Genomic DNA, 27,275 nt, shown 5'->3' on the forward strand with positions numbered 1-27,275 from the left:
AAATAAAAACTTCCTCTGCATTCCCCCCCCCGAATCTGAAGGAACCTAAATTGTTTTTCCATATGTGCATTCAGATGAAAATGCTTTTCTTCCTCTTTTTCTTTCTGTAAAAACAACTATTGGATTTCTTGGAGTAATATTCAAAGACATTTTTCCCCTCAGGCTTATTCTTTATGTTGCACTGATGCTCATTTTTCAGAAGCAGATCAGAGCTACCAAAAAAGGAGTCTGATAGACAAGCAAACTTCTTAAAATTTAATTTGATACTTTCTTAATGCATCAACATTAGTAATTGTATGTTACTGGTGCCACCATGATCTAAAAATGGTAGTAAAATAAAGATGGTTTAAGCTGGCATTTTTTTGCTGTTCTGAATGAATTCTCTTATGGGCTGTGTTCAAAATAGCTTGGCATCCTTGCAGACCTGTATTACTTGGAAAGCAGGAAAGTCAATTTTGCAAGTAACTTCTTTCTTTTCGAATATCTAGTACACAGAATTCACTTCTACTTTTTGTCAGACACAACATCTGGGGATTTTCATTTCTTCTGCTAAGTCTTATGCTCAAATTAGGGTGGTGAGGGTTATTCTGAAAGATATGCATCAGGCTTTTTCGACCTGTATGGCAGCACTATTTTCAAATAATTTCATAAGTTTTGAGGGCCTGTGGAAGTTCCAGGTTAAAGCAATGTCTGTCTAGTACTTATATTTTCCTTGTCTATTGCTATAATTGATATAAGCATGTAACTTACCATAAGGGAATTAAGGAAAAAAATAAGCATATAATTGTAATACTAGTTCTGTTACTGCTCTTGTTCTTCTAAGCTTGCCATATTTTCCACACAGATAAAAATGACCTGTACCTTACCCCCCCAACCTGATGTTGTTGATCTTCTTACTTATTTATATGCTGAGTATTTGATGTACTTCATTACTTGATGACTTGCTATTTTTATAACAGAAGTAAATAGAAATTGAAATGAGAGTGCCCATTGTCAGAGGAAGCACAAATGATGTGCCAAAAACCCACTGCAGGTTAGTACTGACTTCAGACCTCTGTTTTTTTCTGGTTGTTAAGGATAACCCATGATAGTAATTATTTATCTGAACATGATTGTTTATAGGCTTAACACATATGTGACCCATATTTAGGTTGCCTTTAGAATCTCTGTGAATACTCCTTTTTTGCATTCTTTCATGAAGGGTGTATGTCCACAGAGGCTTTAAAAATTACTTTTAAGGGAAAAAAAATTCTTGAGAAATGGCACGCAGTCTTGCTTGCAAGAAGCCTTGTGCTGTTTTTCTTTTGGTTATGTTTCCTTTTGTTTCTTTTTCTTTCCTGAAACTGATGCTACCTGAAAGTTGCCCTGGAGTATTTGATGGTGGTACTGGCATAAGAGCCTGTGTGATGGGCCAGTACCAGTGACCAGATGACAGTTGCTGTAACCAGCTCTTCAACCCCTGCCATCTCCTTGTGTGATGTTGGAACTGTATGCACATAATTTATAAACAAATAAAGGTACCTGTACTGGGGATACGAGCTTAATTTTTTTTTTTCTGGTAGAAATACACAATCAAAATAATTTGGAGACCATAGCTCTAGCAGACAGAAAATAAGTTTTCTTTTTTCCCCTTATTTGCCCCCAGATTACGGATAGCCCTGCTCAATTCAGCCCTCTGCAAATACAGCCTCCTCCCAGCTTTCAGACACTGTGTAATGAGATGAATCCCCCACGTAATTTGGCCGAATACACCACCACCTCCCCAACAGAGGACATAAATGAAGGGGTCTGGCTGAAAGGGAAGCCTGTTTGCAGCCTGCCTCTCCAGTGCAGTTAATTGAAATGCATCCACATGATCCTTTCCCTTTGATTTGAATGGGAGCTGGCTGGTTTCCCAGTGCAGGCAAAAGAGCTGTTTTCTTCTCCTAAAGTGAAATGCCTATTTCTGATGCCCCATTTACCAAGGACGGTTAAGTGAAGGGGAAGGGGCACAGCCAGCCAGTGGCTCTACTGAGGCTGAGGGGTAGCAAGTGTGGTGCCATAATTGTCAGGGTTGGCAGGGTGCAGCAGATGTGAAGATGAGGCGATTAGAGCGGTGTTCCCACTGATCCACCCCACTGTGCCTCCGGGCCTGGATTCCTTCCGTACTGCCACTCCTCTTCTCTTAAAGAAATGCTTCCCTGCCCTCTCCAAAAATGAAAATGTAGGAGCCTGCCAAGGTGTTTTAGGGAATGGCCTCTGGTGGGCTGCAGGAGCATGATCTTGTTCCCTATTACAGATGAACGATCAGGTGAATCTTCAGTGTCACCCTGTGTGGAGCGATGAATGTGAATTCACCCTAATGGTCACCACAGGCGCACCCAAGTTGGCCACTGGTGCAAGAGAAGTGATTCCCCCTCTTCAGACAGCCTAGTGTAAAAAACTCAGGAAAAGGAGTGGGACAGACAGACAGATGGACATCTCCTGTCTAGCTGTGTCCCCAGACAGCACTTTCCTATTTGGCTCTTTAATGCCAGAGACCCTCAGCCCAGCCAGCAAACAGGCCGCAAATCCAAAGCTGAGGTGTCACTGTGCTGCTAGTGAGGGCTTTGCTTAAGAGCCTTGAAATCCTTCCCTTTTGTTCAAGTTAAACTGCTCCATTTATTTTCATTTTTAACTAAGCAGCCTTTCTGCTAGAGTATCTCCAGACTTCATGTGGTCTGAGGCAAGGATGCAAGTCCAGAGCAGGATTTGGTCCCCTGTGCTGCACCATCTCCTGCTCCCAAATCTGTGACAGTGGTGTTGCCTCTGCCCCAGCTCCAGAGCTGCCAGCTGCGTTCCACACCACCTTGTCTTACAGGAGTGCCTGAGGACAAATATTGTAAGGACTGTGAGATGCTTAAACACTATAGTGTCAGACCTGTACGTAGCAGAGGGAAGTAGCCAGTGGAGGACTGATAGGTAAAGCAGTTAGTCATCTGGGGAATGGCAGACTGCCTTGACACTCCCTTCTTCCTTCCTAAAAAAAGCAAAATCAGGTAAAGCTGCAAGAGGAATACAATTCTGAAATTAACAGAATGTCTAATATTCCACAGGTGGAATTGCAAGCAAAAGAAGTGTTGATGTTAAATTAATTATTTATAATTTATTATTCAGTACTAAGCAGTAGGGTGATTGAATGTGATTTATAATAAAAGTATTCATTTCCCCTTTATGATTGGTTTTGTTACAGCGAGCAGAATGGAGTAGTACCTTCTTTATCTTGCAGATAAGACTTCACTGCTTTGCTGTAAAGTGCCCCTATTTTTCAGGAAAAAAAAAAAAGAATAAGATGCTGGTGTCAGCTTGGAAGGTTATTGCATAGCTACTGTCACATAAAGCAGAATTCATAGCAAGAGCTTTAAAATATGTACAATATGTGCATTGACTTCCTACAAACTGGCATTCTTCACAGTTCCTGGTAGAAGTTACGCCAAAGTTGATGTTTGTATGGTCAAAAACAAGATGTTTATGGTGAATAATTACAGATAAGTTGTTTTGGTTTTATCTTCTGAATGGTATTTTTTTGCTCCTTACAACAGGGAGCACACACTTGTGCCTCTGTGTTGCTGTACATAATGCTGCACCTTCTGCTGTGCTGCTGGAAGAGCACCAATATGGAAAGTCCCTGGATAAGCCATTTATGAGGGAAGAGGAGAGTGCTGAGGAAGGCGGGGAGGGTGTGCAGGGACTGGCAATCCCTCTGGGTTACAGAAGGGGAACTGGATATATACAAGGGTGATTTCTGTAGATCCATGACCTCACTGCTCTTGACCTTAAGGGGTGGAGTAGTTCTTGAGGTTTACTGCAGTGATACAGAAGACAGACATGTGGACTACGAAGGGCTGTCTGAATAAAAGTACTTCAGGCTATTATGACCTTCAGAAATAAATGTTGCATACATTTCTAGTTGCTTGTAACATTCTTGTGCTTGGAGTAGATGAATTCTTACACAAGTCTTTACACTGCTCATTTTCTCTGTCTCCCAAAATAGGGTGGGAGAAGGGCAGGAGAGGAGAGCAGCATGGTGGATGAGGTGGGAGGGTGAATGGTGAGCACAGAAGTTGTCAGTGCCACACATATGTGGTAATAATATCTGTTGAGAAATATGCAAATAGGCCAACCAGTATGTAATAAAAAACTTGAAGGCACTTTCATATTGGAACACACATTTCTTCAAACTGGGATCCAGCTAATAATGCAAAGGATGTCCAATAATCCGAACACTTATTCATAGGTGGGGTTTTTGAACTGGAGAGCCTGCAGACTCTTTCTGAGTCTATAAAGTACTTTGGAGTCTTGTAAGAGATTGTACTGAGAACACTTGAAATTTTAAAAGGTGACTCACTGTATTCCCCTCCAAACAATTAAGTTGTTTCACTGAGCTCATCTTCACTGGTCTGGTATGTAATAACTTGTTTTTCCCTCTGCTGATGCCTACATTTATTCCTCCAATAGTGGTTCCTAAATGTGCAGCTTCTTAAATGTGAATTTCAAAAGTTCAGCTTATGAACTTTCTTTTAGTGCTACAGTTGATCAGTAATCCAGAAGTTCATAACTACATGGAGGGTTGCCACAGATAACATAATTCTGTGCTGCTTCTTGGTCTGAGCATTGAACAAACCGCACTTGAATGAAATCCAGTCTTTGCAGTGCATTTTCCCTCAGGTTGGGGCAGGCATTTATGCCCCAACTCTCTCTTCTGCCCCGTGGTCCAGCCCTGGCCAGGTGGGCAAGTCCAGACAGACATCACCTTGGCTGATCCTTCATCCAGAGAATCGTGAGTTGGCTCTGAGATTCGAGGACAAAGTTAATGTCTGTCAGTGCTGTGAATGCAGAGCTTCCTTTACAAGCCAAGCCACTGCCTGCATTTTGTGAAGGCTGGGGAGTGGGGCAAGCCCTTGCAATGCCCTGGTGAGACAATGCCAAGCACAAGTTACTTGGTATCACTGGGAGGAGAGGTGGAAAGGAGTCATTTGTACTCCTGATTCCTGATGGGTGGAACAGTGAGTAGCAGAAGGGAGGTGCGACAGAAGGGAAGCAGGGTGGCCGGCAGCCGCCAGCTGGCCCCGGGTTGGTGGCAGCACGCCTGGGAGGGGAGATCCCTGGGCCCCTGCCAGCGAGTGTGGGAGGAAAGCAGCTACCGATGGTGTTAGTCAGTGTGACTGCTGAGTGCTGTTCAAAGGGCTGGAGCACTGTAACAAGGACCGACTGGGCGTTATCTCATTTCCTCTTTCACATAACCCCAGGGAAAAGGGAGAACATTAATGAAACCCTGGAGGTGAATGGAGCCAGATCCAGGCTGAAATGTGTAAAGAACTTCTCACAAGAGATTTGTCTTTTTGGTCCTTCTGTACCATTCCACAGGCATAGCATTTCTAGTTGCAAGTTGTTTATTTTCCCTTGGCTGCCACTCTTCCTGTTTAATCCTTAAAGATAATAATATACATTAGTAATGGTGAGGAAGAATGCTTTTCGTAACATTAATGTCAAACATAGTGTGATACAATTTCTCTAATATTTTGGCTTAATACTGTGCACATTGTGCCAGCAGTAGTACTGGATGATTCAGAGACTGCTGTTAGGCCTATTAGGGATGTTTTTTCAGAGCTCATGTAAGAGGGCCCCAGAAGATATCCAGAAGATTGCCCAGAGTCTTTATACTTGAAAATGGTGACACAAACAGGCTGCTGGAGAACTAAAGCTCAGTCAGCCTAACTTTGAACCCTAGCAAGTCATGAGTGCAACTGGCAGTCAGTATATAAGCACTTACTGAATAATACAGCATTAAAAGAGCCACATGGATTTCTAAGACAGATCATTTCAAAGCAGCTAATTTTCCAGGTCTGGCAGATGAGCATGCCTTATAAACAAAAAGAAGGGGATAAATTTGGTGTATCTGCTGATGCTGTCTCACACAAAATTTCATAACCAAACAAGAGAAAGATGCTTTAGAATTCGAGTGATGGTGATTGACTTTGTAGGAGTATAAGCCTTGCAAATTCTCTTCTATGTATCCACTTGTCATCTCTTGCCTCTCTTGTGGACCATTCACATGAGTGCTGCTGATACCTCCTTCTGTTACTTCATCATGCCCTTTTAAGGCATATTAGTGTGGACTCAGGGCTTGGTTTCAAGAAAGTACATTGCAGTTTGGAAATAACAGTCTAGGTGAAATTGCTGGAAGAGAGGTGTGCAACTGTATGAAAAGAAGCGTTTGGACAGGAATTGATGTTTTGACACAGAGCCACTAACAGGATCCCCCAAATAGAACCTGCCTGATTGCACCTTGCAGGAATTCTCTCTTTTATCACTTGCATTTACTTGATCAGTGACTTGGATGCTGCAGCTGAAAGCTGGCTATGAAGTTTGTGAATGTCCTTGACTTGGATAAACCTTTAGGCATACAGGAGATTAATTAAAAATTATCTTGGCAGTCTGAAAAGAGGCTCCACAATCAAGAAGCTGAAATTTCATGAAAACAAATGAAAAGAGTGGTGATCATGAAAGAGAATTCAAATGACCATGGGCTGGGCCATTTGAAGGATTATTTGAAAGCCTTATCATGTTTTATGATGTGCCTGCAGAGAAAAACAGATCTTATTTTGGAAATGCTGTGCATTAAATATAAAGGAAGGTTGACCTAGATTATTTTGAAGAGACTCTGTATTTATTACTGAAAAAGCTTGAGAGTTGTTGTCCTGCCAGAGGAGGATAACAGAGAGGCCTTGTTAAAGCAACAAAGCACTTGAAGAAGATTGGAAATGTACTGGCTGGTGCATGCTTCTTTACTAAAGCCTAGGAACAGGGTTGTATCCATGAATAGCAAATCCTTTTTGATGGTATTTTAGTACATCTGTAGTCTCTGTAAGTGAAATAGAGGGGATATGATAGGAATTAAAATCACTTTTTTCTCTGAAGTAGTATTCCCTCCTCCAGTGTGATCTTGTGTCAGAAAGGACACAGGTACAGTGAAATCAGAGATCTTGAAATGGGGCTCATGCCCTGATGTACCCTTGAAAACTGTCAGTTTGGACCATGGCTGTGCTGTCCATGCAGCAGGGTGTGAGCATCTCCCTGCACATCAGGATGCAGCTGCAAGGAACCATCCAGCAGTGCTGGGCATTATGTAGCCATCCTGTTTGTCTTGCCCTGTCATGGGCACTTAGGAGGAGGAGGCTGGGCAGAATGACAGGGATGTTGTCTTACTTCTAACAGCAGTACTCTTGTGGAAAGCTCAAGCCTTTCTCCTGTTTTTCATAAGCATTTTAGAGGAGGGGAAGCTTTTGGCAGTTCCCAACATCAAATACTTCCTCTGATCAGCTGCTGCAACTCCAGTCCTACAGTGCCAAGTGTGCCACCTGCTCATGACCAGCACTTGGGTCCTTGCAGCCTGCTCCTGCTCTAGTCAGCTCTGCCACTGGACCCAGGAGAGGACACTCGGTGAGAAGAGCGGTTCTAGTGGTGGAGCTGTGTTTCCCATCACTTCCTAGTTGAGCAATGTGGTTCATCCTAGGGCGTTGCTCCAGGCCTGGCTCAGGTGTAGCTGTAACCCTTTTGAAAAAGCTGTATTTAAATACTGTAGTGAGTTCAAGAAAAGACAAATGGCTGCCCTCTCATCATTTGAGAGCAGGCTGTATTAATTGGTGCCATTTCATATAATCATAGAATATGGGGGGGGAGGGACATTAGAGGCCATCTAGTTCAATGTCCCTGCAAGGGACATCTTCTACTCCAACAGGTTGCTCAGAGCCCCATCCAGTCTGACCTCGAATCTTTCCAGGGTCGAGGCAGCTACCAGCTCTATGGGCAGCCTGTTCAGCATTTCACCACCATCGTAGTGAAAAATGTCTTATTTGAACGGCTGCAATTGTGACTTTTTACCTGAGCTTGAGTCAGTCTGGCTGGGAGGTCTGGCTCTGATGGATGTAGATTTGCTGTTAGCTTTTGGTGGCCTGGGCTCTGCTTTGAACGGCAGCTGTGATGGCGCTGGCAGGAAGGACTGCAAGGGAAACCCCAGGGGCGTTTGGGGCCTTTTTCCCCGTTTTTTTGAGCAGGCTTTCCAGCCTGGCGGTGTGGATCGGGGAGGGCGCTGCGAGCAGGGGACCCTTCGCGGGCCGGGGACCCTTCGCGGGCCGGGGACCCTTCGCGGGCCGGGGACCCTTCGCGGGCCGGGGACCCTTCGCGGGCCGGGGACCCTTCGCGGGCCGGGGACCCTTCGCGGGCCGGGGACCCTTCGCGGGCCGGGGACCCTTCGCGGGCCGGGGACCCTTCGCGGGGAGGCCCGGGCGGCTGGGCCCGAGCGCGGCTCTCGGGCTCCGCCTGCCGGTGCGAGCGCGGCCGGGCCCACGGCGCGGGTCCCGAGCACGGCCCGTGGGGAGGGGGCGGCTGCAGCCGGGGGCTCCAGGATATGATGAGGGAACATCTCACTTCTGCTGAGCTGGAGGGATACTTCCTGCATCTTCCTTCCTTGTGCTGGGTATGGCACCCACTGGTCCTTTGCCCTACAGCAGCTGCATTCACTAACCCACGCCCCCAAACCCATCTACTCCCATTTTGATGGCTGGGAGAGAGCTCTTGGGAGAGGAAGACATGGGCTGCTCCTTGCAGCTGGGGTGGAGGTGAGGGAGGAAGGAGTGTATGGGGAAGGGGAAGGAAGAGCGTCGGAAGGAAAAAAAAGGAACTTAGTGGTGAGCTCCAAGGTCAGTTCAGCCGTCTCTTGTATACACCCTCGGCAAACTGGAACAGCTGAGGCATGAGACTATTTCCTTCTGCTTGTTTTGCCCCGAAGACAGTGATTTCAGGGGGTGATGAGGCAGACAGCTGCAGGGTGTGACTGTCTGGCTTCTCTACCAGCTCCTGGCAATGCAGGCACCTCAGAGGTCTCCTTGCAGAGGGTGGCTCTTGTTGCCTGGAGCAGAGAGGACACTGACTTGTCCAGAAGCTGTGGTATTGAGCATCCTGGAGCAGCTCTGGGGATTTGGCTCTACCTGTGTTCTGCAGTTCTAGTTCATGTTGGCCTGCTAGAGGAGCAAAGAAAAATACTCAGAATTTGTGGAAATGTGGATATGAACCAGTGGTTCCCTTCCCTACTTAACTTTTGCTTGTAGACTCTCTTTTTGATCTAATTCTATGCTTAGTGCAGGTCCAGCCCCCTCTCTGTTACCTCAGGAGCTTCATGATCATTGCAGAGCCACATCTGCTGACCTCTTTTGCAGGAAGCCCTGGTGCCAGGAGCAGCTGATGGGCTTGGCTGAACCGTGTGACTTCGTCTGGAGCTGTTTGTGTGACTCTGCCCTGCGCTTCCCATCAGGCCTGATCTGGGCAACCACAGACTGCAATGATCTGTCAGTGCCTATGAGCATAGTCTCTCTGGGGCTGGTCTTGTTCTGCTCTCATTGATGATAATTTTGTTCACAAGTTTTCTTTTAGCACGGCTCTTCTGGAGAACAAGTTGGTGATAAAAGAGAGCCAAATATTGTGATGTGAACAAAACTGAAAAACATGGTTTAGCCAGGCTAGCTGGTTAATGAATTGCTCAAGCATGCTTTAAAACATTAATTGAAGAGTTAATGCTTATTTTCCTAGTTCCCTTTTAATGGATGCTTACTCACATTAATCATGAATTGTTGCAGCTTTTGCAGTTATCATGAATCAACAAACTGTCCTTGCTTTTTTATAAAAAGCGGAACTGCTGGCATACAAGCAATATATTCAGTAATATGAATTGCAGTAGCAACCAAGGCCTATCATTCTGTATAACTGGGGGTTTTTTTATGTGATTTTTTTTCATGCTCAAGAACAAAATGATGTTACCTTGATGTTTGCCGCATTATTTTGAGAGACAAAGCTGTAGTGCATTCTTTTGCCTGGGAGGATAACTGTCCAGTGATAAGTTTAATGAAACTTTACTGCCGCTTTCGTACTTGAAAGGTCTTTGCAGGAAGAGATAAGAAGTTCAAGTGAGGAAGCACTATGTGACAGTATGGGAAACAGCAGCTTAGAAAGATAACTTACATTGTTAATTTGTTCACAGAAAAGGGTTAGCGATAATGTTAAGTGGCCTAAAGACAGAAATAGGAGCAAGAAACAGGATGTAGTGACATGATGAAGGAAAAGCAAAATTGGCTCTTTTGGTATGGGATAGAATTATTTTGCGTGTATGGTGAAAACAGGTGGTAAGGAAACTTTACTGTCTGACCATTTGGGAGGGTGCACTGGCAGTCAGGGGACCGAAGCCTGAAGCCCTACTGCTGTACAGAGATGGGGACACAGCATGTCCTCCATGTCTCCTCCAGAGATCAGGTTGTGGCCTAATTTCTTTGTCCCTGATGGTGAGCAAGGTTCAGGTTTCCTTTTTTACAGATCTTCTTAGCAACCTGCGGGGACACATTGTTGATTTTAAGGGTATTCCTGCTTTAACTCGCAAAAGGCTGCCTGAGGCCTTTGAGGTGTCCCAGGGATTCAGATTGCTTTAGAAAAACTGAGTTTGAGTCTGCCCACACAAGAGAGACACACCTTAACTCTTGTTTGTCCGGGCAGGTTCACCACCTAACCTGCTCTGTGAGATGGTGGTTATTTTTTGTCCCCAGTTAGTCCTTGTCCAGTGCTGAGGTTGTCAGAGATGGCAGTAGCCTTGCAGTTTGTGATGTTTTCTGCCTTCATCTCAGAAAAGAGGAAGATCAGTGAGTATTACTCTTTCTCAGCAGGTGGGAAGGTGGGGAGATGTGATCTTCCCAGTCCGCTTGGCACTGACAGATGCTTGTGATAGGTTGAAGTGCCCTGCTTGACTCTTTGCTGCTCATCAGTGATTCCAAGGATTGCTGTTCCCATAAAAGGACCTGGAATGCTGTCCTGCTGTTCTTATGGTTTTGTACTTCTGTACCATGCACCTATGGTATAATGAAAGCTTTAGCCTTTCTGTGAGGTGGAAGGTTTGCTTCCTTCTTTGTCCTTAGTGGTTTTGAGATGGAGAACTGGCATGACACAATTTGCGGAGCTTAACTGTGAATTTTGATAGATTAATTCTCTTCTTTACAGCATCAACTTTTTACAGGGCCAAAGAAGGAAGTGGTTTACTGAGTCACTTAATTTTTTTTTTTTTAATTTTATCACAACTACCAGTAATAACCGCAGGGAAAACATGCAAACAGTGGGCATTTGATGTGCAGCTTTATATGGGAAAGGCTGCTCTTTGTGAATGTGCTGCCAGCAAGGCTACAGGCTGACAGTAAGTGTCCAACTGGTCACTGGGGCTGAGGGTCTGGCTGAGGCATCTGCTGGAGTGCACATTTTGCTGCCTTCTGAGCTGACAGCCAGGCTACAAGTTGTATGGGCTTTTAGTCATTCACAGGGAAATTCTTGGGAGCAGGAGCCGTGCATGGGAATGGTGATAATAGAGTTAGGAAGAGGACGAATAATAGTTCTACTTGCTGGGTTTTATTACTACTTACAGCAAACAGCATGGTAACAGAGCTTTTAGCAAAGTCCTTTGTTGTTCTGGAAAAGCAGAGGTATTCTGGTATTTCCAGTAGTTTTTTTTCATTTGACCACTGGGAGTGTTTTTAGGGACACTATTTTGTCCCCACCCAGAACAGAGGATTCATGGGCAGTTTGAAGATCCACCACTGCTGACGAGTTTTCTGCTGGCTGAGGAAGAGGACACTGTGACAAAGTAACTGAGCCCAAAATTGTAATTCCAGTGGAAGGAAAAGATTTGTGCTACCCGTTAGAGAAATTGTGTCGCTTCTGGTGTCTTCAGAAGTCAGTAACTTTGCCAGTGAAGCAAAGCTTTTACGGTAGGGCAGCTGTGCATTATTGGTTTAAGGCTTTTGCTCTGATTTAAGAATCTTAAGTATGTTTTTCATATGCTTTAAAATATTATGAAAAGTGAATATGAGATCATATTTTTATGAGTTTTAATAATTTAAAAACCAAAATGTAAATACTTAAAAACTTAGATTTCTTTGAGTCGCTAAAAATTGCACCTTGCGTGTGATTTTAAAGTGCATGTGTTCAGCTTCATTCTTTGTCGATACCTGATCTATGTTTTGTATTTTGCTTTAGAGAATATATTAGTTCTTATATACAAGAAACCATCATACTACAGGTTTCTGAGCATTTAAAGGTGATACTCTCTAGGGACCCACCATTTTCTACCTTTGTTGGAAATGCTGGTCAGAGTATAGAACCACTTTTCAATATGTCTGACCTGTGCTGTCTCAAGTGTTTTCTGAGTGCCCTCACTGCCTCCTCCCCTTTCCTCTGTAATGTGTTTTCCATGCCTTGGTTTTTTGGGCAGCAGAGATTGTGTGAGATAGCTGAGGGATGTTTTTACAGGCGTAGAGTCAGGATCATTGCTTCTGGGCTGCTAAATTCACCATCCCTCACCATACAACCAGCAGCATTCAAAGGCTCTGGTGTTCTCTTGGGAGCTCAGGGTTGGATTGTCCTCCTAAAACAGAAGCCCTTGGAGCTGTAGTGTCACCTACTGCTTTCATTGTATTTGTTGTGTTTGTTTGTGTGCCAGGAGGTGCTGGTACCTTCAAGCCACGTGCACGTTGTCAGGGTTACCAGCTTTCCAGCCTTCTCAAGGGTATTGTACTCTCTTCTCTCCTTGGCATTTAATTTCAGATAAAAGGAGACGAAATCTTGATGAGAAGTTTTTCTTTCTCTACTTTTAATGGAGCGTTAGTAATTTGAAAAGTATTTGTAAGACGGAAAGCAAAGGGTCCAGGAGAGTAATTGCTGGTAGTCAACAGAGAAAGCAGTTTGTAGGCTGTTGTAGTTTTGTTTGCATTTATTTAACCCTGATGAGTGATGTTTGGAGAAAAATGAAGATTTCCTAATAGTCCCGTTCCTTCTCTGAAAGGGCAAAGTCAGTTTGGGACCTGTTTTGAGATGTCCCACTAGCTCTCCACCCAAACCAGGGCTCAGCAATTGCCCATCTGATATGTCTCAGTCAGCTTTTCTGCACCCTGGAAGGGCTTCCTGGCTTTCAGAAAACAGCCCGACTGCCAGAGCTGGTAATTCCTTGGGGTATCAGGGCAGCTGCTCTCTGGGCAGTTTCCTGTTTCCTTCATTTGCCAACTGTTTTCTAGGTATGCTTCTTTTTTTTTTTTTTTTTTAACTTGGAGATATCTTCAGTCTTTTGTAGCATCTGCTGGGGAACTTCTAACCACCCAATAATCCAGCTGGCACCTGGGGCCTTTTGCCCTCATTTCTAGAGGCAATTTAACTCTTCATAATAGAATAAAGTAAACCGTCTGGACATATCTACAGTAGCAGAGTGCAAGTAGAAATAAACTTTTTTAAAGACAAGACTTTTCAGCTTAGGATCTTTATGCATCATAACCAAGGGGCTTAAATGTAAAAGGTGGGTTTCTAACTGGCTTTGAAAATCTGTGTTGGGAAGGGGTTTTTAATTCCAAGACAGTAAAAATTGCTCAGAAGGCTAGGTCCTGGATCTAGAAATGCAGGTTGGGAATTGCTTGTGTTTTTTTCCCCACATGCTCTGAGCTGTGAAAATTAATCTAAACTGTGATTTTATTGGCTTTAAACTATCCCTCCCCTCATCATTTTGGTGTGGGTTTTTTTTTCCTTTCTCTTTAAAGATGTTACCCCATCATATACTGGGTCCATATGAGTAATTTTACCCATCTTAGGGCATCACCTGTTTGCTAGCTTGTTTGTCACTCTTTTTTTTTAAGAGGCCTATGTACAAATGTCAGGACAAAACTGATTCATACTGTGTCACGCTTTCTTCTTTGCACACCTACTCGTGCATGGATCATCTGCTGATTAATAGTATAAATTTCTGGCTATGATGCCAACCTGCATCTTGAACTGCTGGTCTCTCATTCATCTCTGCTCTCAGCTTGGCCCCGGTCTGAATTACTAAAGTATGTGTGGGTTGATCCGTACCTCCCTCTGGCTGCAGGAAGAAATACTGGCATGAGAAGCAAGGCAGTATTTTCCCAGTAGAGGGAGGTGTTGTAAAACTCAGCCAAAGTAGGTTTCTGCTTGCTGGGTAAACTGTGCTTTTTGCAGGATTTTTTTTCTGCTTAATTTAAGAGTTCATGGAGCAGCATGTGCAGAGAGCCTGGAGAAGGAAAGCAAAATACCTTGCTCCACGTTCAGGCAGACAGACGATTGTCCCATGTTTGCTTTTTTTTAAATTATTATTATTATTATTATATTATTGGAATAGAATATGTGGAATGAGAATAGGGATCTCTGCCACGCTTCACCAAAACACTGTGGGCTGCCAGCCATTGGGGGTGGAGATGCCTTTTGTAGGATCAGACAGGATCAGACAGTAGCCCTGTTCTCACCACAGTAACCCTGCCTTCCCTTTGCCTCATCAAATCCCAGAGGACTCCAGTGCTTCACTGGTTGAGTGCATCACTTCTCTGAAGAGTATTGAGCACACCATAGAATCATTCATTGAGTGGTTTGGGTTGGAAGAGACTTTAAAGAGCATCTAGTTTGAACCTCCCCTGCCTTGCAGTGGGCCAGTACACCTTGCACTAGACCAGGTTGCAACCATCATGTAGGCTTTTACTTTACATTGTATGGCAGGGACAGGCATTAGTAGATGAGGTTTAACAAAAACTAGTAACTACTGTTAAATTGCAACAATCTCACTTGGTCAGCTGGAGCATGGACATAAATCCAAAACTCTGCTTTGTAGTGTGGACATAGATCAGTCGAGTGCCTCAGTACTTAGCCTAATCCGCAGATTAAATTTGCATGCTTCAGGATTGATTTATCACTAAGTGGATCACAAGAAACATCAAAACTGATGTTGGAGTGACATCAGACAAGGAAGGAAATATGTAATTAATTTAACTTCTTGAATCAACACTTTAGGGTCCCATGAAGCTTTGAAATTCTAGTTTCAAGGTGTGTGTCCTTAGCATTTGTGCTTGGTATTCTCTCTGTGCATTTAATTTTATCACTGCCTGTCCCAGCAGAGACTCACAGTGTGTGGTACACTATTCTTTGACGCCTAAACCCATCTGTGGGGACTTAATTCTGCAGGTCCAGAAAGGTGTGAAGCTTTGTTGGCATCAGCAGATCATTTGGGTGCTTTGAGGAATCTTGCAAAACTGCCAGAAGGGTTATTGCCATCTTCCTTCATTTTCTGTAGCAAGTCCTTCGCTGATGTATAAGCCTTTTCCTTCACTTTAATGTGTGCTTTCTTCCAAAACTTGTGAGAAATAGTAGAAAATGGTTATTCTTGTACACATTCCTCTGGAAACTGATTCCACTGATAAATGGGATGGAGGAAAGTGCTCCTTTGAACACGCAGCCCCCTTGTAACTGTGAGCACACAACAGGCATTCCTATGGTGTAGTATTTCTAGAATACTCTTCTGATTATTGTTTTGACTGACTGTGCTGCCGTGAAAACAATTTTTTCTATCAATTTTAAAATCTTCAGCCAAATTTAATTGAGATTTGGTAGTTTTTTCAAAGGTTGAAAAAAACCCCAAAACCAAGAACATGCCACTGGAGGGAATAACAGATAACACACATTGACTTTTCTGTGTGGAATGAGAGACCTAAAACTTCATCTTTTCTGGTTTCTCTAGCTAGTGTATATTCTCTGTAAATATAGGCTTATGAAGAAATGTCCTGAATTTGAAGCAGTTGACATTTATTGTTATTCCTAAATTCAATTACATGTTCTCCAGCATCATGAATTGCTGTTCATATCCCTTTGAATGTAGTATAAAGTAGCCAGGCATAACCTGTCTATCTTAAAAGATTTTTAAGCTGGAGAATTCTGCTGAATACCTAGAGTCACCAGAACAGCAGTACTTTCACAGAAATTTAAGTGAAAACACTGGAGGCCTGGAGTATCAAGATAGGACTGCTGTGAAAACTCAGCCATGAGCCTTGTCCCACATAAGAAAAAGTTATTTACTGCTTGTGATGAATGAAGGACTGCATACTTTGTCTCAATTCCACCTTGTGCTGGTTAGACATTGGGGAATATTCCTCTACTGATGGGTACCACAATGGTTATCCATCACATCACAGTAGCAATGTTGGCTTTCTCTGGGGGCAGGAGGATGGTCAGTTGCATGAGAAGAGTCACACACTGGAAAATGAAGAGAAAACCTTCAAAGTACAGGATATACAAGAAAGCTGTGCCTTACTGGTAATGAGAAAAGCTGTGGTAACTTGGCTGGTCCTCAAAAATTCTGATGGAATGTGAAAGGTCCAAGTGGCCCCATCCCACATGAGAAGAATGTAATCTCTCAAAAAAGGAATTATAAACAGCAGATAGGGACTAGGAAGGTAAAAAGAGGTGTGGGGAGCAGGAGGCACTCACTGGGAAAGCTCTTCTTGGAGAGCCACATCTATCTGAGTTCTTTTGTGGAAGCATTTAAGTGAGCTAGTCGAGAAATAACATTTGTGTTCTGCAGTGTCTCTGAAAAAAACACCCTTATAACTTGTATTTTATACTCAGAAACTAAAGTTTGACTGCTTGGGTAAATTCAGATTTGAAACCTCGTCTCTTGTGAGGATTCATGGGCAATCCCACAGGGCAGAAAACTAGTCCAGTTTGCGTTTCTTCTTCTAGAAAGCTTTTAGCTTGTTCAGAAGCTCTCCAAAAAAGTGTTTTCTAAATCAGCATAGATCCATGTTGGAGTTTGCTGAAGAGGCCTGTGAAATGGAGCTATGGAGCAGAGTCCCTAGTCTTACTTTAAAACCTAGCTATTTTGCCCTCCTTTATATTTAGGTGTATTTGATCTGTATAACAACTCATTTTTGTGTCTGGACTTGCTGTATTCCTTTAATTTGCGTGCTCTGTCTTGGTGCAGCTCTGGTTTCCAAGGACATTTGAGTAGAAGTTGTTGCCCAAGCCCAGCACCTGTTCATGCAGATAAATAAAAGTTTAATGAAGTGATGTGTTTCAGATTAATGCAACATACAGCAAAATGGGTGAAGAATTGTCCTTTTATTTTTTTATTGGCTTGTGTCATGTTTAATACAAAAGCATTCAGTATATGCTGAACAGATGGCTACTGTAGTGAATAAGAATCTATGAACAAATTTATAGGTGAAAGTTTAATTTCAATAGTTTACGAAGAGCTTTTTTACAGAAAAAAATGTACTCATCCCTTTTTAGATTTTTTATCTAAAATTTGGACAAAAATAAGTCATTTGTACACAGATAGTTAAAGCAGAATATAAACTGTTGGTAATGTATAAAAGCTGCTGTGCCATGAACATCTGTCATCTGCTGTCCTGAACCTCCACTCATAAGAGCATTAACTTTTCATTGGATCGCTGATTGACTGACTGCAGGGAATTGGCATTTAATTATGTTTAAGCTTATCCTACTGAGTACTGAGAAACAACTATAAATACTTCATTTGAAAATGGAATGCAGCATGTTTAGGCAAATATTGTGATCATTCTGTCTTTTATTTTCTGAGGACAGGAGCTCAGATGTGTACAGCTTGTTGACAGTTCAGTGTGCACAGCCCTCTAACATCATGTAAATCACTTTGAATTTTTGCAACCATTATCTATTTGGCACGTTACGTGATTCCTTTTCCAAAACAATTTTGTTATTTTTCCATTGTGTGATGTTTAATATTATGTGCTGATGGCATTCCAGACTGAAGCATATTGATAGCTTTATATAAAATTACTGAGTTTGTGGTCAGTCTGGTAATCTCAACAAAATTGGTGTCATATGATATACCCAGTATTACCTATGTTACACTTTTTTCCTTTAGAAAAATTTAAAAATACTCTTACATATATTCTGCTACAAAATAAAGACTTTAATAATGAACTCTGTAATTCATACCAGATAGAACTTGTTTCCTATTATAGTCAAAACAGTCCTTTTAAATTGTTAGGTTTCTTGGCTTTTATAAAATGCAAATTCATTAAAAAACACACCTTCCCAATTCATCATGTAGAAGTAAAATCTTTGAATTAAGTTTTTGTTTATATGTGTCAAGAATAAAGTCAAAGAAATAGTAAACATTTTTCAAGAAGTGGTAAGCTTTTTTGATGCCTCCTGAAATGAAGTGCTTTATTTACTACTAAAAATTTACTAAGTGAGACGAGACGCAGAGCTTTGCAAAATTGCCTGCTAACCGCCTTCCTGCCTTGCAGGAAACTTCAAGCACTTCCATTGCTGTTTTACAATTACACGGGACACTCCATCACTACCGAATGTGACAAACTGGTATAGTAGTTTGTGTTTGATAGCTGAGAGTAGGAAGAAAATTACTTTGTGGTTTTCTTCTGATTTTCAAGGTAGAAAAAGAAAAATGCACAGTGCTGTTGCATTTCCAAAAGAGCATTTTAATGCTAGTTACTGAAGTTACCTTGCGGCACCTCCCTGTTAGAGCTTGCCAAAGTGCTTGAGCAACTCTGAATTTTCATAGCTCTAATGACTTTCCTTTTGTCATAAATTAGAACAGGAAAGAGTAAACAGCTCATTGCAGTCCTGGAGATGTGTAGCTTTTTGCGGAGGCGCTGGGAGAGCCGCCTGCTTTGCCCAGCCCAGGGCAGGGTCGTGCCTGTCGGGGCGGTTAGAGTTTGAGGAAAGCTGGAGAGAAGGGGGTGAGCTTGTCGCACACATCCCTTAGGTGTGATCGAGTGATAAAAAGGAAATGTGGTGCCCTTTGGGAGGGTGTGTACCTATGAGAAACAGGAAGCAGCTCGGCGGGTGCCTGCCCTGCCTGCCTGCAGAGGTTGGTGGCTCCGGCGGGCGCAGGTGTGCCGACACACCGCCCAGCCGCTGCTCTCCAGGCATCTTGGCAGGCGCGCTCCTCGGCACCCACAGCTGGGAGAGGCGGGGGAAAGAAACCCAACCCAAAGCCAAAAACACCCCCCTCACCTTTAAAAAAAAACCAACCCTCCTCCAGGTAGGGGAATATGACGGCCTTGCAGCTGAAAGAGTTGTCACATTCAGGTCTGTACAGGAGGAGACGGGATCGTCCTGACAGTGTCCTGCCCGGGTCACAGGAAGAGAACCTGAGGTGAGTGCAAATGGATGGTACGGCCAGGGCACCGAGCCCTTCTCTGCTGCCCGCTTGCTTCGGTGGTTGTAACAAAATAAAACCACAGCTCTGGAAAGTCGCTGCAAAACACATACATTGAGAAGCAGCCCCGAGGCACGACAGAAAACCCCTGAAGGAGGGATAACAGGAGACAAACGGTGACCTTGTGCGCTCTGGCGATGGTGTGACAGCCTTCCCTGACTCTGGGAAGGGCAGGTGTTAGCCGTGTTTACTTTGGGATCCCTTCTGAGGCCAGCACTCGCAAGTAAACAAACATTTTGGAGCCTGACAACTTTGCTCCGTCTGCTTTGAAGCTGGTTCTGGGTGACCCAGGTTCTGTGGGTTCTGTGGGTTGCGCTGCCTCTTGGGTCTTGGCACAGTCCCTGTGCCAGGCTGGTGCTGTGAAGCTGGGGTGGCTGCTGGGCTCTGGGTTTCTTCACGGGGTGTTCTTTGTTGTGGAAAGGGCTTTAGACAAAAGAATGCAGCAGGGCCACTTAGCCTGACCTTACTCAGCCAGGGGGACCAAAAATTAAAAAGCCATTTAATGTCTGGGGTTATCTTCCTGCTGCTGTGAACCTTTTGAAAAAAATTAACAATGAATTGTAAAAACCCTCTGTTTGGAGCAGAAAGATTAAAGATCTGTTTGTAACTTGAGTAAGTGCAGAGACACCCCCCCCAAAAAAGATAAAAATGCTATGTTTTTCTAAGTGTGCTCAGCATGAAAGCAATCCATTCCCACTTCAAGCTCCTTAGCAAAGGAACCTTGTGTATCTGCTAACAAAAGCCTCAGTGGAGAGGAAGTACTTCCTATCTCCTAATGCCTGTCTCATTGTATTTTTAGATTATTTTTCCTTGGTAATGGTTGTGCGTCAGGTTGGAGTGCTCTCTAATTTGAAAGGTTGTTACTGTGTTTTTTTCAACTTCATTAGTGATTTCAGAAGAATGGTTATTCAGATCTGGGGGATTTACTGTTTTGTTACAACTAAAGACCGTAATTGTGGCAAAATGTATGATTGTAACTTACAGAGGTTATTTGCCATGAGATGTCAGAAATATCATATCACTTCTAGGAATGTGTTGACTTGCAGGTCTGGTATGTGTATTTAGTATCTCTTTGTAGTAGTCTGAATTGATTTCTGAGATGCATTTCTAATAGTATTAGCAGTATATATGTTATATTCTATATGACTGCAGTTGGAAGAATAACCAGACTTAGTAGAGTAAGAGGTAAGTGCAGAGATTCTTGACATTTTTACATTTAGTTTATTTTGTACAAAACTAGCAATGAGGAAAAATAGATCTAATTGGGGAAGAAAAAGCCTCTTTTTAAAGCATACACATAACAATGAGTACTAGCTCTGTATGGTTGTGTTGCTATTATTACTGTGCAAATCCAAGATGGGAATGAGACCATTTTGGGGTTGGATAGGGAGAAAAGGGTGTGTTTACTGCACCAGTAGAAGTGTGGGTGTTATAATCTTCTGAGTCTCTTCTGGTTAGAGATGAGAGATACATGAAACAGGGATTGGTCTTGAGAAATAAAATCCAAATTGGAGGAAATACTGAATCAGGGGCTTGTGAATCAGCAGAGAGCAGAGTGTTGGAGGTGCAGGAAGATGAATAGAGCATGGTCAGGTGATGCTTTTAGAGCAGGGGGGCAACCCATATGTCTAACTGGAGCTTATCTTATGTTTGCTAATAACTTAAGCAGGTTCTTATTCAAACTAAACCTTGCTCCTTCCTAACCCATATTGTGATATTGCAGTGTGTTGCAAGGCAGGCTTATTTGTCATTTTTACTGCATTCTCCATGACAAAAGGCTGTGGCATTATAAATACAGAGTTATGACATATCAACCGGGCAAAGAGCAATTGGAAACAAAGAGGAAAAGCTCATTAGTTTTCTAAAAATGGAAAGCTCTAGTTTTTTCCATATATTCTCCCAGTGCCACTTAGATGCCTGTCCTTAGCAAATACTTTCAGAGTATATAGAGTCCACAAGAAAGACAAGAGGTTTCTTTTATGTCTGCTAGATATATCTTGCCATCCATGGCTTTTCAATACCCTCCCATAGTATCTCTCTCCAGTTCTTTGTTCTAGTGTCTTTTTATTTTGTTTTACATACATATTAATCCAGATGTGTTAAATAATATCAGCCCTCAAGCAACAGTTCACTGAAACCTGCTTTCTCAGTTCAAGTAGTGTTCTTCTGATGCTGGGCCAAAATGTACTCAAGATGCCAGTGTCCCCAGCTCACCCTTTGAGAACTTCTGTATTTAAAGCCTTTTATTTCAGCTGCTGGGTCCAGCCATCACAGCAGGAGCCAGATGTGCTTGGTAGGACAGGGACCTGTGTACCTGCAAACTACAGCTGAGACATAGCCAAGTGCTGGCATTACAAAGCAGCTCAGCAGGGCTTGGTGCCAAAATTCTGCCTTTTCCTTTCCTGGGAATGTCAGTGTGATTTGTACTTAAAATGTGTGAGATTACTAATAATTAGGGAAACAATGTACTGTGAAACAATGGTGAAACAATGTACTGAAACTCCTAAATGTGCACCAGAACATATGTTTGTCATATAATGTATCACATACATATAATTTGTCCTGACAGCACAGCACATTGGTGGGGATGGGAAATTCAATTTCTTTTTCTATCTCACCCATGTATCACTTAACAAACCTCATAAGCTCTCTGGCAGCCTTTTCATCTGCTCCTAGAGATGCACCTTGTACTTTACTGACTTTTGAGGGAGCTGCAGCCTGTCTGTGCCATGTAAAAGATGGTCTGGATAGCTCATCCTTTTCTTGAACTTGCACAGTACAAGAATGTGCTTGGTTTAGACCTCCAATGAGGTCAGGGTGCTGAATGCAGACCTCTCTTTGCCTGTTTGAGCAGACTCACCAGCTCATAAACCTAGATTATACAGGATTCTGCCCAGGTGCAGGGTTCAAAATGCAGGAGGATTCCAGGCACCTTCATCTCTCTCCTGTGTGCAACAGATGCAGCCATCCTTGAACTAAATGCAAGCTGAAAAATCTGCTTTTCAGAAGAGTCTGTTCTGAAGACTTGTTCTTTTCCAGCTATATTGATTTAGTGGGAAAACAATGACATCTTCTGTAGGTCTTGACTTGCTTTGTCTTTAGAAACAGCATGTAAAAAATTCTGACTGTATGCTGAGCTATTGTTTCTTGCTTTTCTCAGCAAACAGGATGCAAAGGAAATTGTACACATAGATTTATGATTAATCCTTAAGAGTCACTTAGCAATAGCAGTATGCTTGCTATTTTTGCTCTTTCCCCTTCTCATCCCATGGGTTTTTGTAAAAATAGAATGATTCCTCTAAAAGAATTGATACTGTTAATTCTCAAGGCTCAGTACAAGGTAGTCGCAAAAGCAGAGGCAATTATCTTTGGGGTTTTTTTGGCAATTACACTTAAAAATTAATTTGATCACTGTTAGCTGCTATCTGTAGCTCTCTTTTCCAAATTCATATGCATTCAAATGCCATTAAAAATGTAAACAGCTTTTAAAGAGGTTAGTCTCAAGTTTTTTACCAAATAGTAAATTTCAGCATTTACAATAAATAATCACTGATGATCTTCCATCAGTGGCTGTCAGTCACTCGTAGCTCACTGCTCTGTTCTGTGCAGAAAGCACTGTAGGTGTTTTCCATATTAATAGTTTTAATTTATAGTTGCATTCCTTTTGCTATCTGCTGCTGAAGCTGATGGGTACATGCATGTGAGTAGGTGCAGACAATCTTCTGCTGGATCTGTTCACGCTCCTGCTTGCCTCTGCACATTGACTCCAGGCTGGAAGGCATGTGGATGTGCCCCAAAATTTCAAGCACAAAGACTTCCTTGCAGATTAAACAGGAGGCATAAGCACACTGTCATGTCCCACTGAACCTTTGGGAGATAGGCTCTGCACAGCAAGGCTTTTAGGTGAGTGTAAAAAGAACCAAATGAATAAAATTCCTCCCATCGGCAACACAGTAGGGCTGTCTCCCTGTCTTTATGAGATGCAGCATTTGGGAATTGTGCAAGGTCACAAATCTCCTTAACCTACCATCAAAAGCACATGTGTTCAAAGCAGCCAGACAAGGTGCACAGCTGTTTCCAGCCATACATTGGCTCTGAAGACCTGCTCTTCCTTGGAAGAAGGAATGAAAATGATGGTCAGGGACTGTCTGGGAAACCAGGGACCTGTTGGGCCTTCAGATGCTTTAGGGTACTGAGCTGATTAAGGTGAAAATAAAAGACCTGTCTGCGCCTGGGAGCTTCCTTAAATTTGATTTCTCCTGGTAATTTTTCTTTATAGCATCACCAATGTCAACATTTATATGGCTGCTTTCTGTGAGAGTTACTTAACTTGCTCACCCTGCCGGTGTCAATAGGTAAAGGAGTAATTATTCCATACCTTGGTAAAAAAAGTGATTAATTTGTTAAAGTGGGAAAAACTGTAAAAGAAGTGCTAAGACAAAAAAAGTGTGCTTCTCCCTTATAACTCTGCTAGAATAGTGGAGAGCTGGGTGCTACAAATACTCATTTTAATCAGTGCTTGGGAGCTCTGAACTAAGAAACACTTCAGCTTGTCTGCTAGCTGCTCTAATTGAAGAAGGGATTTGTCCGTGTAAATGTAACACTGAATTGTGTTACTGAATTGGTTCCATTAACATTAATTAGAGTAACTTACAGCCAGCAAAAATATGCTTCATGGTTAGATTTAAATATTGGGATACCTAGAATTTGCATTGCGACTTGGTTTGAGGTATCCCCATGACTAGAGGCTTTCCTGTTGATTTGTGATGTACTTTTCATTGCTCTAGGGGTTAAAATAACTCCTGAGGAGCACACCCTTTTTTGCTTGCCTTCTCTCTCACCCCTTGTCTCCTACATTGCATAACAACTAAGTGATTTTGTTTCACTTGCTTACCCGGACTATCACCTCTCCTGACTCCAAATGACTGGAGATAGCTGCTTGTGTAACATCAACCAAAGCAGTAATTGCTTTTTCCTCTTAAATCTTTGATTTTAGTCAATATGTAAGCTTCAATTAGGATTTTAATTATAGCAATTAGGATTTTCACTCCTCTTATTTACAGGATTAGCTGATTAAAGGTAAATTGCACATTTCTTTTGCTATTGTTTTCATGTGTCCTGGTAATACCTAATCAGAGGTGTTCTCTAAAGAAAATGTACTGTGAGTGCTTATTATTCTTTATTTTAATTAAGCTATCCTTTGAATACAGTCTGTCACACTGAAGAGAGTTTACACACAGAAGAGAAAAACTAAATTATGCCAATGTTACCACTTAATAAAAATTGCTAACTTGCAGGTATTTGGGAGAAAAGTTTAAAAGGTTGTAAGTTTGGATTCCCTTTCTGTATATTTTTTATTTTGTTTTCCTGAGGTCTCTGAGCTGTTCTGGGAAGCCTGAAGCTAGCTGATACAGTTTCCTCAAGAGGACCATGAGCCCTTTGATGCTCTCCAGGCATGGGAACAGCTTGCCAAGTATTGCTGCTCCTGAGGATGGCCAAAGGCTGATGCCTGTGGAGGGAGGTAGAAGGAAAGAGTGAGCCTTTTATGGGATTGCCCGTGGTAGCAACCCCAGCTTGCCACCAGCTGTGGCTCAGGGACTTCCTACGGAGTTTGTGGCATTCAGTGTTTTTTCCTTCAATTAACACCTCTGGTCTTGCCTTGCACCCAGCATTCTCAGGGCATTTATTAAGTCACTCAGTGCTCTGAGTTGTCATGTGTATTATCTGATGGTGTAGTACACACAGTTATGTGTTATTTTTTTCCTTGCGTGATTTGTCATAGCAGCTTTAGGTTGCCATTGTCCAGCTTTGTAGAAATTCTCATTTTAGGTAGTTGCTGGTAGAATTCTGAAATGATGTTTTTATATATAATACTCTGTGAGCAGTGTTTTCTGATGATACTGCTCAATTTTGCCAGCAGATTCTAAGTCATCCTGTGATGTGTCTTTATAGATGAACCTTTCTGATCTTTAGGAGCTTTTTGTCCAGGAAGAGAAATTTGGGTCTGCCTTTTGTGACGTGTTTCCTTGTAGCTCTTCTGCTGTTTCTGGCTGCCCTAATGGCCATAATAGAGCTAGGAAAAAATGAATTAAAAACTTTTTACTATTAGCCTCGAAGGAAGTAACATACTGACAGACAGAGATAGCAATACCTAGCAGCATTTCTCAGTTTGTGCCTTTTAAAATTAAAGATTCAAAATATTCAAGCTGTTCCAGCAAGGAATGAGTGGACAAAGGTAGAGCAAATGTGAAATGATGTTTGTCTTTTCTGGCATGTGAAATCCATGCATGCCACACTCTTCATAGACCATAAAGTTCTTGATCCTGAGGTGAGCCTACCTTTTGAACTCTGTTTCTATGCAACTATTGGACGACCACTCAGAGTCATGCCTCAGAACTGCCCTGGCTGGTCCCCTTGTTCCAGTATGGGAAGTTTGCATTGAAAGCTATTGGTCCTGCACAATATTTGGCTTTTCAGTTTTTGGTTTGTACATTTTTTCTCACTGACTTCAGAAACTGAAGCGAAGCATACCCTATGTTTCTGATACATTGCAAAGTTGGTCCTAATATATATACTTTTTAAAAGGATATTGTAGCAGTGCCACTTCAGAATAGGAACAATCCATGAGCTGTCAAGTTGCAGGTTATGAATTTTGCCTGAAATGTACAAGTAATTTTGTAGTTTTAAACTCAAATTCTTTCTAAAGCTACTCCTCAGATTACACCAGGGTACGTAGCAAAGCAGAAGGAGGCTTGGCAGGGCTCGAGCCCCTCTTTGAAAGCTCAAACCCTTGTCATCTTCCCTCTTTCCTTTACTTCTCTTCTGTCAAGCAAAAAACCCTGCTGTTCTTTTCGGATGATCCCAATAGTATATTCTTGTGATACCCTTCTGAATCTTCTTCCCTCATAAGTGATATAGTTGATACTGTAACTGTATTAGTCAGGTGTTGGGACAGAAACTATTACTTTTAAAAAACCTGGCAAAAAGGTTTAAAAAAACCTTGCCAAACCTTCTGCTAGAAAAATGCATGCAAGTCTTCCTTTGCACAAACTGCTACTGAAATTCATTCATGTTTACTTGACAGGTGTGCTACTAGCATTGAATAGCTAATAAATGTAAAGTACAAGATGAAGACATTTAGTTTGCATTACCCTAAATGTTAAGACTGTTGTAATAAAGTCAAAATGATATTTTGTGTTTGAGTAATGTGTCAACAAATAACACTTTCTTGAGTGTTAGGAACATAAATTGCTTCTGGTTGTTCTCTTGGCAGTTGAATATTAGGGCTATTATTATTTCATGCTGTGGTATTAACTGCAGATGGCTTAGCTGTCTGCCATCCTCTGCAGGTTTTAAAGTCTGGTGATGCTGTAGTGAATGTAGGAAGAGAAAAATGTGAAACTGAAACCTGGAGTGACTAATAATTACAATTTGGTATGTGTGTGAGAGAAGAGGAACAGCTGAGATGTTCTCTATAACACATTGTACTTCTGTTCAAAATTAATTGATTCAGGCAATGAAAAACTTTGCACTTCATCATATAGAAGCTCAAACTAATGAAGGTGAGAAGAGAGTATGTTGCTGAAAATGTAGATTAATAGTAAGAAAAATAAAAGATATGTGTGATGTGCAGGTTACTAAAGCTGAAGGTCAGTCCTCAGCACAGTGTCTCCAGTGGAGATGTGACTATAATAAGGATGTTGCTGTGGGCTGGGAAGCCTGGTTTTGCAGTCCTCTCTGCCCTACAAGGAGCTGTATGGATGTACTGGAAGTCTCTCCTGGTTGCTGGGGTGTTACATTGAGTCACAGTATTAATTATAGCTCCTGGATGAACTGCTCAGGTCATGGTGTTCAGCTTGTCAAAACATTGGTTCCACATAGTGCAGGCAGATGACTCAGGCAGAATCAAAGGCTGGCATTTGCCATTACACTGAGGATTTGGTGGAGGATTTTTGGTGGATGTCAGTGACAGATGTCATGAACTGAATATTGGTGCTAGGAAACCAGTACCCTTAAAGAGAAATATGTTACTGCATCATTTTACAATCATAGAGTCATTTAGTCTGTAACAACCTCTTAAGGTTATCAAGTTCAACCAATAACCCATCATTACCAAGTCCACCTCTAAACTATGTCCCCATGTGCCACATCTGCATATCTTTTTAGTAGTTTCAGG

The 27,275-nt window shown here is 42.4% G+C and overlaps 1 protein-coding gene across 4 annotated transcripts in view; it reads left to right on the plus strand.

Moving 5' to 3' along the window:
* LIMS1 (LIM zinc finger domain containing 1) overlaps positions 1 to 27,275 on the plus strand; it is a 69,247-nt gene that overhangs the window by 17,685 nt on the left and 24,287 nt on the right. The window contains exon 1 of one of the 4 annotated variants that reach the window (XM_059839596.1): positions 18,886 to 19,036. The exons of the other annotated variants lie outside the window; for them this stretch is intronic. Within the exon in view, the coding sequence (XP_059695579.1) occupies positions 18,933 to 19,036 (104 nt within the window). The 5' untranslated portion in view covers positions 18,886 to 18,932. Of the gene's footprint in view, positions 1 to 18,885; positions 19,037 to 27,275 lie in introns of those variants that run through there. 4 annotated transcript variants of the gene reach the window in all.

The sequence above is a fragment of the Haemorhous mexicanus genome, chromosome 2, assembly GCF_027477595.1.
Source record: "Haemorhous mexicanus isolate bHaeMex1 chromosome 2, bHaeMex1.pri, whole genome shotgun sequence".
Lineage (NCBI taxonomy): Eukaryota > Metazoa > Chordata > Aves > Passeriformes > Fringillidae > Haemorhous > Haemorhous mexicanus.